General features: G+C 35.3%; 1 protein-coding gene across 3 annotated transcripts in view; it reads right to left on the bottom strand.

The window, feature by feature from the left end:
• Positions 1–13,000, bottom strand: part of brf2 (BRF2 RNA polymerase III transcription initiation factor subunit) — a 63,961-nt gene that overhangs the window by 40,566 nt on the left and 10,395 nt on the right. For all 3 annotated transcript variants that reach the window (XM_061875832.1, XM_061875833.1, XM_061875834.1), the window contains exon 4: positions 11,654–12,336. In XM_061875832.1, coding sequence (XP_061731816.1) covers positions 11,655–12,336 — 682 coding nt within the window. In that variant the 3' untranslated portion in view covers position 11,654. The remainder of the gene's footprint in view (positions 1–11,653; positions 12,337–13,000) is intronic.

The raw sequence follows: 13,000 nt of genomic DNA, 5'->3' as shown, positions 1-13,000 counted from the left end.
TTGACTTACTAAGACACAAAACAGTCCTAGTTACCTGAGATACTGAGTATGTCATTATTTTGTCTTTGAAAGTCAATACTTACTAAGTCAAAATAAATAAGTCATTCATTTGACTTAATCATTATTTTGACTTAGCAAATATTGACTTACTAAGACACAAAACAGTCCTAGTTACCCGAGATACTGAGTATGTCATTATTTTGTCTTAGTAAGTCAATATTTACTACGTTAAAATAACTTAGTCATTCATTTGACTTAGTAAGTATTGACTTACTAAGAAACAAAACAGTCCTAGTCACCTGAGATACTGAGTATGTCATTATTTTGTCTTAGTAAGTCAATATTTACTAAGTCAAAATAAATAAGTCATTCATTTGACTTAGTCATTATTTTGACTTAGTAAGTATTGACTTACTAATACACAAAACAGTCCTAGTTACCTGAGATACTGAGTATGTCATTATTTTGTCTTAGTAAGTCAATATTTACTAAGTCAAAATAATTAGGTCATTCATTTGACTTAGTAAGTATTGACTTACTAAGACACAAAACAGTCCTAGTTACCCTAGATACTGAGTATGTCATTATTTTGTCTTAGTAAGTCAATATTTACTAAGTCAAACTAATTAAGTCATTCATTTGACTTAGTCATTATTTTGACTTAGTAAGTATTGACTTACTAAGACACAAAACAGTCCTAGTTACCCGAGATACTGAGTATGTCATTATTTTGTCTTAGTAAGTCAATATTTACTAAGTCAAAGTATTAAGTCATTCATTTGACTTAGTCATTTTTTTGACTTAGTAAGTATTGACTTACTAAGAAACAAAACAGTCCTAATTACCTGAGATACTGACTGTCATTTTGTTTTAGTAAGTCAATGTTTACTAAGTCAAAATAATTAAGTCATTCATTTGACTTAGTAAGTATTGACTTACTAAGACACAAAACAGTCCTAGTTACCCGAGATACTGAGTATGTCATTATTTTGTCTTAGTAAGTCAATATTTACTAAGTCAAAATAATTAAGTCATTCATTTGACTTAGTCATTTTTTTTGACTTAGTAAGTATTGACTCACTAAGAGAAAAAACAGTCCTAGTTATCTGAGATACTGAGTATGTCATTATTTTGTCTTAGTAAGTCAATATTTACTAAGTCAAAATAATTAAGTCATTCATTTGACTTAGTAAGTATTGACTTACTAAGACACAAAACAGTCCTAGTTACCCGAGATACTGAGTATGTCATTTTGTTTTAGTAAGTCAATGTTTACTAAGTCAAAATAATTAAGTCATTCATTAGACTTAGTCATTTGTTTGACTTAGTAAGTATTGACTTACTAAGACACAAAACAGTTCTAGTTACCCGAGATACTGAGTATGTCATTTTGTTTTAGTAAGTCAATGTTTACTAAGTCAAAATAATTAAGTCATTCATTAGACTTAGTCATTTTTTTGACTTAGTAAGTATTGACTTACTAAGACACAAAACAGTCCTAGTTACCCGAGATACTGAGTATGTCATTTTGTTTTGGTAAGTCAATATTTACTAAGTCAAAATAATTAAGTCATTCATTAGACTTAGTCATTTTTTTGACTTAGTAAGTATTGACTTACTAAGACACAAAACAGTCCTAGTTACCCGAGATACTGAGTATGTCATTTTGTTTTAGTAAGTCAATATTTACTAAGTCAAAATAATTAGGTCATTCATTTGACTTAGTAAGTATTGACTTACTAAGACACAAAACAGTCGTAGTTACCTGAGATACTGAGTATGTAATTTTGTTTTAGTAAGTCAATGTTTACGAAGTCAAAATAATTAAGTCATTCATTTGACTTAGTCAGTATTTTGACTTCGTAAGTATTGACTTACTAAGACACAAAACAGTCCTAGTTACCCGAGATACTGAGTATGTCATTATTTAGTCTTAGTAAGTCAATATTTACTAAGTCAAAATAATTAGGTCATTCATTTGACTTAGTAAGTATTGACTTACTGAGACACAAAACAGTCCTAGTTACCTGAGATACTGAGTATGTCATTTTGTTTTAGTAAGTCAATGTTTACGAAGTCAAAATAATTAAGTCATTCATTTGACTTAGTCATTATTTTGACTTAGTAAGTATTGACTTACTAAGACACAAAACAGTCCTAGTTACCTGAGATACTGAGTATATCATTTTGTTTTAGTAAGTCAATGTTTACTAAGTCAAAATAAATAAGTCATTCATTTGACTTAGTCATTATTTTGACTTAGTAATTATTGACTTACTAAGACACAAAACAGTCCTAGTTACCCGAGATACTGAGTATGTCATTATTTTGTCTTAGTAAGTCAATATTTACTACGTCAAAATAATTAAGTCATTCATTTGAGTTAGTCATTTTTTTGACTTAGTAAGTATTGACTCACTAAGAGAAAAAGCAGTCCTAGTTACCCGAGATACTTAGTATGTCATTATTTTGTCTTAGTAAGTCAACATTTACTAAGTCAAACTAATTAAGTCATTCATTTGACTTAGTCATTATTTTGACTTAGTAAGTATTGACTCACTAAGAGAAAAAACAGTCCTAGTTACCCGAGATACTTAGTATGTCATTATTTTGACTTAGTAAGTATTGACTTACTTAAACACAAAACAGTCCTAGTTACCTGAGGTACTGAGTATGTCATTTTGTTTTAGTAAGGCAATGTCAAAATAAATAAGTCATTCATTTGACTTAGTCATTTTTTGACTTAGTAAGTATTGACTTACTAAGACACAAAACAGTCCTAGTTACCCGAGATACTGAGTATGTCATTATTTTGTCTTAGTAAGTCAATATTTACTAAGTCAAAATAAATAAGTCATTCATTCGACTTAGTCATTATTTTGACTTAGTAAGTATTGACTTACTTAAACACAAAACAGTCCTAGTTACCTGAGATACTGAGTATGTCATTATTTTGTCTTAGTAAGTCAATATTTACTACGTTAAAATAATTTAGTCATTCATTTGAATTTGTCATTTTTTGACTTAGTAAGTATTGACTTACTAAGACACAAAACAGTCCTAGTTACCCGAGATACTGAGTATGTCATTTTGTTTTCGTAAGTCAATGTTTACTAAGTCAAAATAATTAAGTCATTCATTTGACTTAGTCATTATTTTGACTTAGTAAGTATTGACTTACTAAGACACAAAACAGTCCTAGTTACCCGAGATACTGAGTATGTCATTATTTTGTTTAAGTAAGTCAATATTTACTAAGTCAAAAAAATTAAGTCATTCATTTGACTTAGTCATTTTTTGACTCAGTAAATATTGACTCACTAAGACACAAAACAGTCCTAGTTACCCGGGATACTGAGTATGTCATTATTTTGTCTTAGTGAGTCAATATTTACTAAGTCAAAATAAATAAGTCATTCATTTGACTTAGTCATTATTTTGACTTAGTAATTATTGACTTACTGAGACACAAAACAGTCCTAGTTACCCGAGATACTGAGTATGTCATTATTTTGTCTTAGTGAGTCAATATTTATTAAGTCAAAATAATTAAGTCATTCATTTGACTTAGTAAGTATTGACTTACTAAGACACAAAACAGTCCTAGTTACCTGCGACACTGAGTATGTCATTTTGTTTTAGTAAGTCAATGTTTACTAAGTCAAAATAAATAAGTCATTCATTCGACTTAGTCATTATTTTGACTTAGTAAATATTGACTGACTAAGACACAAAACAGTCCTAGTTACCTGAGATACTGAGTATGTCACTATTTTGTCTTAGTAAGTCAACATTTACTAAGTCAAAATAAATAAGTCATTAATTTGAGTTATTCATTATTTTGACTTAGTAAGTATTGACTTACTAAGACACAAAACAGTCCTAGTTACCCGAGATACTGAGTATGTCATTATTTTGTCTTAGTAAGTCAATATTTACTAAGTCAAAATAATTAAGTCATTCATCTGACTTAGTCATTTTTTGACTTACTAAGACACAAACAGTCCTAGTTACCCGAGATACTATGTCATTATTTTGTCTTAGTAAGTCAATATTTACTAAGTCAAAATAATTAAGTCATTCATTTGACTTAGTAAGTATTGACTCACTAAGACACAAAACAGTCCTAGTTACCCGAGATACTGAGTATGTCATTATTTTGTCTTAGTAAGTCAATATTTACTACGTCAAAATAATTAAGTCATTCATTTGACTTAGTCATTATTTTGACTTAGTAAATATTGACTTACTAAGACACAAAACAGTCCTAGTTACCCGAGATACTGAGTATGTCATTTTGTTTTAGTAAGTCAACCAAGCCTTATAAAGTCTGCCTAGCAACAAGCAGCAGTCAGGAAATGTGTGAATTCCACTGTGAAGTTTTGTAATCAATCGCTGATGATTTGTGTTGCCTGCTTGTGTGCGTCTTAATTTATTGTCGTATGTTGTCTCGTTGCACGATGATATTATGATGGACAACCTTTTTACCGCTTGGCCTAATGGATATTGCGGGCCGCTCAGTAATTGTATGGCGTTATTTGTCATCATGTTTACAATGAATTGACTTGAATCCAAATAATGGGCATGTTTTTAACGCTTGTCGTGAAGATGTTTTGAAGGCAGAATGTCTGCATTGCTGATATTTGGTGGCAAATATGCAGATTTGGGTGTTTCAAGTGGAGCAAAGCTTCTTTAGATTGGGGATTTTATTAGTGTGAGATCTGTTTTTTGTTTCATTCTTCACATATTTGCTGCTGTATATAAATCAACTGTGTATTATGACAGACGTTGTGAATAAAGACTGAAGCAAAAAAAAAAAAAAAATGAGACTCTAGAATATTGGATTCGGTTTGTGTATGTTCCTACTAATATTTTTAATAAACAACACAAAAAACCAGGCTCCAGCACCTCCCCACAACCCCAAAAGGGACAAGCAGTAGAAAATGGATGGATGGAACATAAACAACCACTGTTATAGTTGAATATTCCCTCCCCCAAAAATGCAATAATATATAAACAAGGTGAAACTAGAATAGTATGGTTGGTCAAATGGGACACAATTAAAAATTATATCTGATTATTTAATCCTTTAGTTAATTATTTCACTATTAATAATTTTATATTGTCAATTCATCATTTATTGATGTATTTTTTTCATATTATTTCCCAATTTAAAAAAGACAATAAATTCATTGTTTAATTATTGCACAATTGTATTTATTTCATGAATATGTGGGTTAATTTAAACGTGAAATAATTTATTAAATCATGAAATAATTGAATAATAATAATAATTTACCAAGTAATTAAATGTACTATTAAATTAAGTTAACCTTAATTATGTATTTAATACAATTATAATTAAATAATGACACATTTAAGAAATCATTTAACTTCTTAAGGCCCAAGCTGTTTGTTTACATGCGTTTTTTTTATTTCTCTTTGCTATTTGGACTTATTGGACCATAATTAGAGTAAAAACTAAACATCATCTTCTGATATGATGTACTTAGTCCATAAGTACACAAACGTGTACTTCAAGTGTAGTGACATGTTAATTTTCATTTTTTACACTTTTTTTTTCTTCTCCAAACTCTATTGTATGTTATACTCTGTGGCAGTATAAATGTCCACATAAGTGGCCATAAGACCCCAATTCAGTAGTGTACACAATTTTGGAAATAAGAGCTAAAAAGGTGCTGTCCACGCATGTGGCCACTAAGGTTTTAAAGAGACGGTTTGACAAAAAGACTATCCTAAATAAGATGATGTTTAGTTTTTACTCTAATTAGGGTCCAATAAGCCCAAATTTATTTTGTTTACATGCTTTTTTTTTATTTCTCTTTGCTATTTGGGCTTATTGGACCCTGATTAGAATAAAAACTAAACATCATCTTCTGATATGATGTACTTAGTCAATAAGTACACAAACGTGTACTTCAAGTGTAGTGACATGCTAATTTTCATTTTTTACACTTTTTTTTTTTTCCAAACTCTATTGTATGTTATACTCTGTGGCAGTATAAATGTCCACATAAGTGGCCATAAGACCCCAATTCAGTAGTGTACACAATTTTGGAAATAAGAGCTAAAAAGGTGCTGTCCACGCATGTGGCCACTAAGGTTTTAAAGAGACGGTTTGACAAAAAGACTATCCTAAATAATGTCACAAAAGGAGAGAAAGTCAAACACAAATACAAATAGACTAAGTAAAAATTAAAAGAGTAAAATAAACCAAATCTTGGGTGCAATGATAGATGAGAAAATAAACTTGAAATGTCATATGAAAATATACAACATTAGGTGGTAAGAAATATGTTCTGGACCAAAAGTGACTCCATATTCTCTACTGCTCGCCAGTGTTACCATATTTGATTTGTTGTGCAGAAATATGGGAAAAATAACTACAACAGTACATGTATTCACTTAACATGTTACAAAAAAAAAAAAAAGATGATTTAGAATAATACATACTGTTGGCTATTGAGAACATTCAAACCCTTTATTTATTTTACAAAATGATAGAAATTCAATGCATTTCCAAAGAGTTAAAATTATGTACAAGGCAAAATGAGGGTAATAGGTCATTTTTTTTAGCTGTTTTGTGTTTTTTTTTAACGTTTATTTGTATACGTTTGTTAGAGCAGTGGTTCTCAAATGGGGGTACGTGTACCCCTGGGGGTACTTGAAGGTATGCCAAGGGGTACGTGAGATTTTTCAAAAATATTCTAAAAATAGCAACAATTCAAAAATCCTTTATAAATATATTTATTGAATAATAATTAACCAAAATATGAATGTAAGTTCATAAACTGTGAAAAGAAATGCAACAATGCAATATTCAGTGTTGACGGCTAGATTTTTTGTGGACATGTTCCATAAATATTGATGTTAAAGATTTCTTTTTTTGTGAAGAAATGTTTGGAATTAAGTTCATGAATCCAGATGGGTCTCTGTTACAATCCCCAAAGAGGGCACTTTAAGTTGATGATTAATTCTATGTGTAGAAATCTTTATTTATAATTGAATCACTTGTTTATTTTTCAACAAGTTTTTAGTTATTTGTGTATCTTTTTTTCCAAATACTTCAAGAAAGACCCGCTCGACATCCATTGCTTTTGCTCTCCTGGGGGCGGGGGGTTGCCCACATATGCGGTCCTCTCCAAGGTTTCTAATAGTCATCATTGTCACTATCACCGAAGTCCCACTGGAGTGAGTTTTCCTTGCCCTTATGTGGGCTCTACCGAGGATGTCGTTGTGGTTTGTGCAGCCCTTTGAGACACTGGTGATTTAGGGCTATATAAGTAAACACTGATTGATTGATTGATTGATAATAAAACAGAAACTGATGACATAGTGCTACATTTTACTTCTTTATCTCTTTTTTTCAACCAAAAATGCTTTGCTCTGATTAGGGGGTACTTGAATTTAAAAAGAAAGGGGGTACATCACTGAAAAAAGGTTGAGAACCACTGTCTTAGAGAGCCTGCAGGAATGTAGCAGCAGAGTGCGTTAAATACGGCTGGTAAAGAGGTTTTTATTTCTTTCTTTTAAACACCATATACAAAAAGTTGCATTACTTAACATAAAGTGTTAAGAAATTTCCAATAACATAACATGATTATCAACAATAAATACAAATATATCCATAACGTTGCACCATCTCTCCAAAACGGACATTATGTGCTTAATTGTGCTGACCTTGCACATTTCTCTTTTAGTTTCTATTTTTTAGGTGGGGATGCAGCTCGTGTACAGCAGTAATTTGGGATAAACGTACATCATTTTGTGTAAGGCAGGAGTGTCCAAAGTGCGGCCCGCGGGTCATTTTTTAACGGCCCCACGGCACATTTTGAAAATACGATTGAAAAAATTAAAGGGGAACATTATCAGCAGACCTATGTAAGCGTCAATATATACCTTGATGGTGCAGAAAAAAGACCATCTATTTTTTTAACCGATTTCCGAACTCTAAATGGGTGAATTTTAGTATTAAACGCCTTTCTGTTTATCGCGCTGGAGGCGATGACGTCAGAATGTGACGTCGCCGAGGTAACACACCCACCATTTTCATTTTCAACACATTACAAACACCGGGTCTCAGCTCTGTTATTTTGCGTTTTTTCGACTATTTTTTGGAACCTTGGAGACATCATGCCTCGTCGGTGTGTTGTCGGAGGGTGTAACAACACTAACAGGGAGGGATTCAAGTTGCACCACTGGCAAGAAATCTGCCGCCAGACCCCCATTGAATGTACCAGAGTGTCTCCACATTTGACCGGCGATACTAAGACAGACATGGCACAGAGATGTATGGATAACCTGCAGATGCATTTGCAACGATAGTCAACGAAATCACAAAGGTGAGTTTTGTTGATGTTGACTGCCAGCTAATCGATGCTAACATGCTATTTACCGGCGGTGCTAAAGCAGACATGGCACAGAGATGTATGGATAACCTGTAGATGCATTTGCAACTATATTACGTTTCCTTCCACCCACTTTTAATGCGAAACAAACACTTACCAATCGACGGATTTAAGTTGCTCCAGTGTCAAAAGATGCGAAAGTCCTGATCGTTTGGTCCGCACATTTTACCGGGGATGCTAACGCAGCTATTCGGCCATGCTATGGCTATGAATAGCGTCAATAGCTTCAGTTTCTTCTTCAATATTTTCATACTCCAACCATCTGTTTCAATACATGCGTAATCTGTTGAATCGCTTTAGTCGCTGAAATCCGAGTTTGAATCCGAGCTAATGTCACTATATCTTGCTGTGGTATTCCCATTGTTTGTTTACATTGGCAGCACTGTGTGACGTCACAGGGAAATGGCCAGTGTCTTCGCAGAGAGTCGAAAATAAGGCACTTTAAAGCTTTATTTAGGGATATTCCGAGACCGGGAAAATTTTGAAAAAAAACTTCAAAAAATAAAACAAGCCACTGGGAACTAATTTTTATTGTTTTTAACCCTTTTGAAATTGTGATAATGTTCCCCTTTAAAAACATAAAAAGTGGTATAAAAGAGCAAAGAGGTGAAATGTAACAAGAAAATGTTGCAATGTTTACTCTATTAACACAAAGTTGCCATGCAGGCAGTTTCTTTCTTTAAAACATAATAATGAATCAAAATCAATGTCATTATGAATTATTGACCTATTTAAGGCTCCAATTACGTCACATTAAATATTCCACGTTTTGATATTTTGGGGGAAAATTATGCATTTTTGGAGCTGTTTTTTTTTTTTTTTTTTTTTAAATAAGGGCCGAAAACAAACAAACCGAAAACATAACAATGCGACTTATAAGTAACGGGTAGATCCAAAGATGATCTCGAGATTATTATGTTAAAAGTAAACAATAAAAAAATATATAATTTATTTTCTAACACTTTAATGAGTAGGACCCTCTTAGATCCCAATAATTTTGGTGTGATTTGTTTTTAAGTGTCATTGCTCAAAAAAATAATAATTAATTAAAATCAATGGTGTTATGAGTTATTGACCTTTTTAAGGCTCCTATTATTATATAGTCTCAAATATTCCACTTGAAAATTTTATTGGGTGAAAATATTGCATATTTTGTGTTTTTTTCATAAAAAAAAACTTATATTGACATGTTATATTGACAGAATGACCTAATGTTGATCTAGAGCAGGGTTAGGGAACCTAAGGCTCTGGATCCAGATGTGGCTCTTTTGATGACTGCATCTGGCACTCGGATAAATCTGAGCTGATATTGCTTAACACGATAAGTAATGAATAATTCCACTTGTAATCACAGTGTCAAAAATAATGTTCAAAATATAAATTATTCACATGCATTTTTAATCCGTCCATCCGTGTTCTACCGCACCTGTTCAAGAAGATGCGTCAATGGTATGAAGTTATCTATTTATTATTGGTTAGGGTGGGGCTTGCCCTCCTGGGGGTTCTTCAGACCCCCAAGCACCGACATGAGAGCCTGTTTCAGGGTTACAATATTGTTTTATTTTTCAATAAGTCTCTCAGTTGTTTTCCAGCAATTGTATTTCCAGCCCCAACCCCATCTCTCCTCCTGACTGCTGCTTATAACAGAGCGACAGCTGATTAGATAACAAGGCCCAGGTGGGCCATCTACGCACCTGTCGCTGCAGGCCCGCAGGCCACGCCCCCTCCACAGTTAGTTTCAGAATAAAAATGTTATTACAAAGAATAAGAGACCTATTATACTCTAGAAATGTTGGTCTTACTTAAAAATGCACGCGTTTGGTTGTGTTCAGTGTTACGGAAATATGTTTCAAAGTATTTGGCTTTTTGGCTCTCTCAGCCAAAAAGGTTCCCGACCCCTGATCTAAGGATTTAAAACTTGAAAAATAATACAAAAAATACTACTGAATAAGGACACGTTTTTAATATTTTTTTGACCAAAATCCTATGGGGACTGAGTGAAGGCCTAAAGCAGGGGTGCCCATTACGTCGATCGCGAGCTACCAGTCGACCGCGGGGGGTGTGTCAGTCGATCTCCAGCCAGGCTTTTAAAAAAAATAGACCTAAAAATGAGTGATCATCAATCTTCACCAAGACGTGACTTAAATGACATTCACGGTACCGGAGGGTCTTGTGAGATGACGCTGGCTGCTGCAAGATCATTATTATGAAAATATGACCGAGAGGAAGGCGAGAAACACTTTTTATTTCAACAGAGTCTCGCGCCGTACCTTCCGTCAAAACTCTAAAGGCCGACTGCACATTTCCTATCTTCACAATAAAAGCCCTGCTTCATGCTGCCTGCGCTAACTAAATACAGAGTCTCGGAAAACTGGCGTGCACAAGCGATCCCTCAGAAAGCTGGCGTGCACATCTCTTGTGCACGCCAGCTTTCCGAGACTCTTATTTTGTTAGCGCAGGCAGCATGAAGCAGGGCTTTTATTGTGAAGATAGGAAATGTGCAGTCGGCCTTTAGAGTTTTGACGGAAGGGACGGCGCGAAAGTCTGTTGAAATAAAAAGTGTTTCTCGCCTTCCTCTCTGTCATTTTTTCATAATAATGAACTGGCAGCAGCCAGCGTCATCTCACAAGACCCTCGGGTGCCGTGAATGTCAATCAAGCAAGCTACGGAATTTGCCGCCAATGTTTTTCTTGTAAAGTGTATGGAAGCTGGATGAATTAGAGGCCAAAAACCAACCACTTTCATGTGGTATTGTACAGAAAGGACAACTTTTTTTCTCCTCCATTTGAAAATGTGGGCGTTATCATCATTACTGTCTGATTCCAATCAATGCAAGTCATCAGAATCAGGTAATACACCAACTTATATTCTTGTCTTTGTGAAAGAAAGACATCTATATGTGTTACACATGCTTGTATTATCATTAAACACATTTAACTTGTTTACAAAAATGTCTCTTTCATAAATAAATAAATATAAATGATATATATAAATGAGGTAGATCCCCTCGAGTTGGTCAATTGAAAAGTAGCTCGCCTGCAAAAAAAAGTGTGGGCACCCCTGGCCTAAATGTATATTTTTTTATAGATATATTGTATTGATTTTTAAAATCAAAAAAATATCAAAATGGCCCCCGCTTGCTTTGATTTTTCAGTGTGCGGCCCTCGGTGGAAAAAGTTTGGACACCCCTGGTGTAAGGACTACGGGCGTCGTTCCTCACTGACCTCATTTGCTGGTCTCGGTCTGCGTCAGTAACGCCGCCTGTGACAAAGCGAACTCCCTGGCCTCCTGCGGGGTGCGAATGTAGGAATCGATCTCCCCATCGGAGATGTCCTCGTCACCCGTCACATCTTTCAGACTTTCCGGCTCCGCTTTCCTTTTCTTGGCGCGAGTCACGCACGGGGGTGCGAACAGCACCCTGTTCCCCCAGTTGGCTTGTGGACGCTGGGCAGCTTCGCTCTCCTCGTCTGTCGGCTCGTCACGGTCCTGCTGCAAAGCCGCCTCATGGGTCCTCAAAGCGCTCCGCAACAAAGCGGACCTGTTCTTGACGATGTCCTCCACGTGCCTGACGACGTTCTCCGGAGTCACCGCGTCCGTCACCCAGGGGATCTCCTTGCCCAGTTTGCAGAGCGCCCCTTTTATCTCGGCCACTCTGGTAATGGCCGCCTTGTGCTTCCTCATCTTGGCGAGGAGGCAGAACTTCTTCAGGGTCGTTTTGAGGCGAAGCCGGTTGGGGTTCAAGGACTGCCAGGCCAGGAAGACCGTGGCCATCATTAAGGGGACGGGTTTGCGTCCTGTCACGATCAAGGAGTCGGCGGCCACTTCCACTAAGGCCAGGGCTCGTTTGTTCAAATCACGGTGGTCCTCGGCTAGGTCTTCATGCACGTCGTGGGGGGTTATTTTATATCTGATGAGGAGAAAAGAAAACGGGTACAAAATCAGGCCTGGAATTTTTACTTTAAGGTCATTTACATTTACATTTCTTTATCATAAATTATTTGTTTCCATCTTTGAGCAGGGTATGTCCCACTCTCCTTTGTGGAGGGAGTCCGGTCCGATCCGGTGGCCATGTACTGCTCGCCTGTGTATCGGCTGGGGACATCTCTGCGCTGCTGATCAGCCCCGCTTGGGATGGTTTCCTACTGGCTCCGCTGTGAACGGGACTCTCGCTGCTGTGTTGGATCCGCTTTGGACTGGACTCTCGCGACTGTGTTGGATCCATTATGGATTGATCTTTCACAGTATCATGTTCTCATATGTTCTCATAGTCATCGGTATCACAGTATCATGTTCTCATATGTTCTCATAGTCATCAGTATCACAGTATCATGTTCTCATAGTCATCATTGTCACCGATGTCCCACTGGGTGTGAGTTTTCCTTGCCCTTATGTGGGCCTACCGAGGATGTCGTAGTAGTTTGTGCAGCCCTTTGAGACACTAGTGATTTAGGGCTATATAAGTAAACATTGATTGATTGATTAATTGATTTTATTTCATTTTTAGTATTCCTTTGCAGTAACTCACACGTGACTGAATAAAGCCTATTTTGGACATTTTTGTTAGTTGGTTT

This window comes from Nerophis ophidion, linkage group LG17 (genome assembly GCF_033978795.1).
Source record: "Nerophis ophidion isolate RoL-2023_Sa linkage group LG17, RoL_Noph_v1.0, whole genome shotgun sequence".
NCBI lineage: Eukaryota > Metazoa > Chordata > Actinopteri > Syngnathiformes > Syngnathidae > Nerophis > Nerophis ophidion.
Note: the sequence above shows the minus strand (reverse complement) of the source record. Positions and strands in the feature narration are given on the sequence as shown.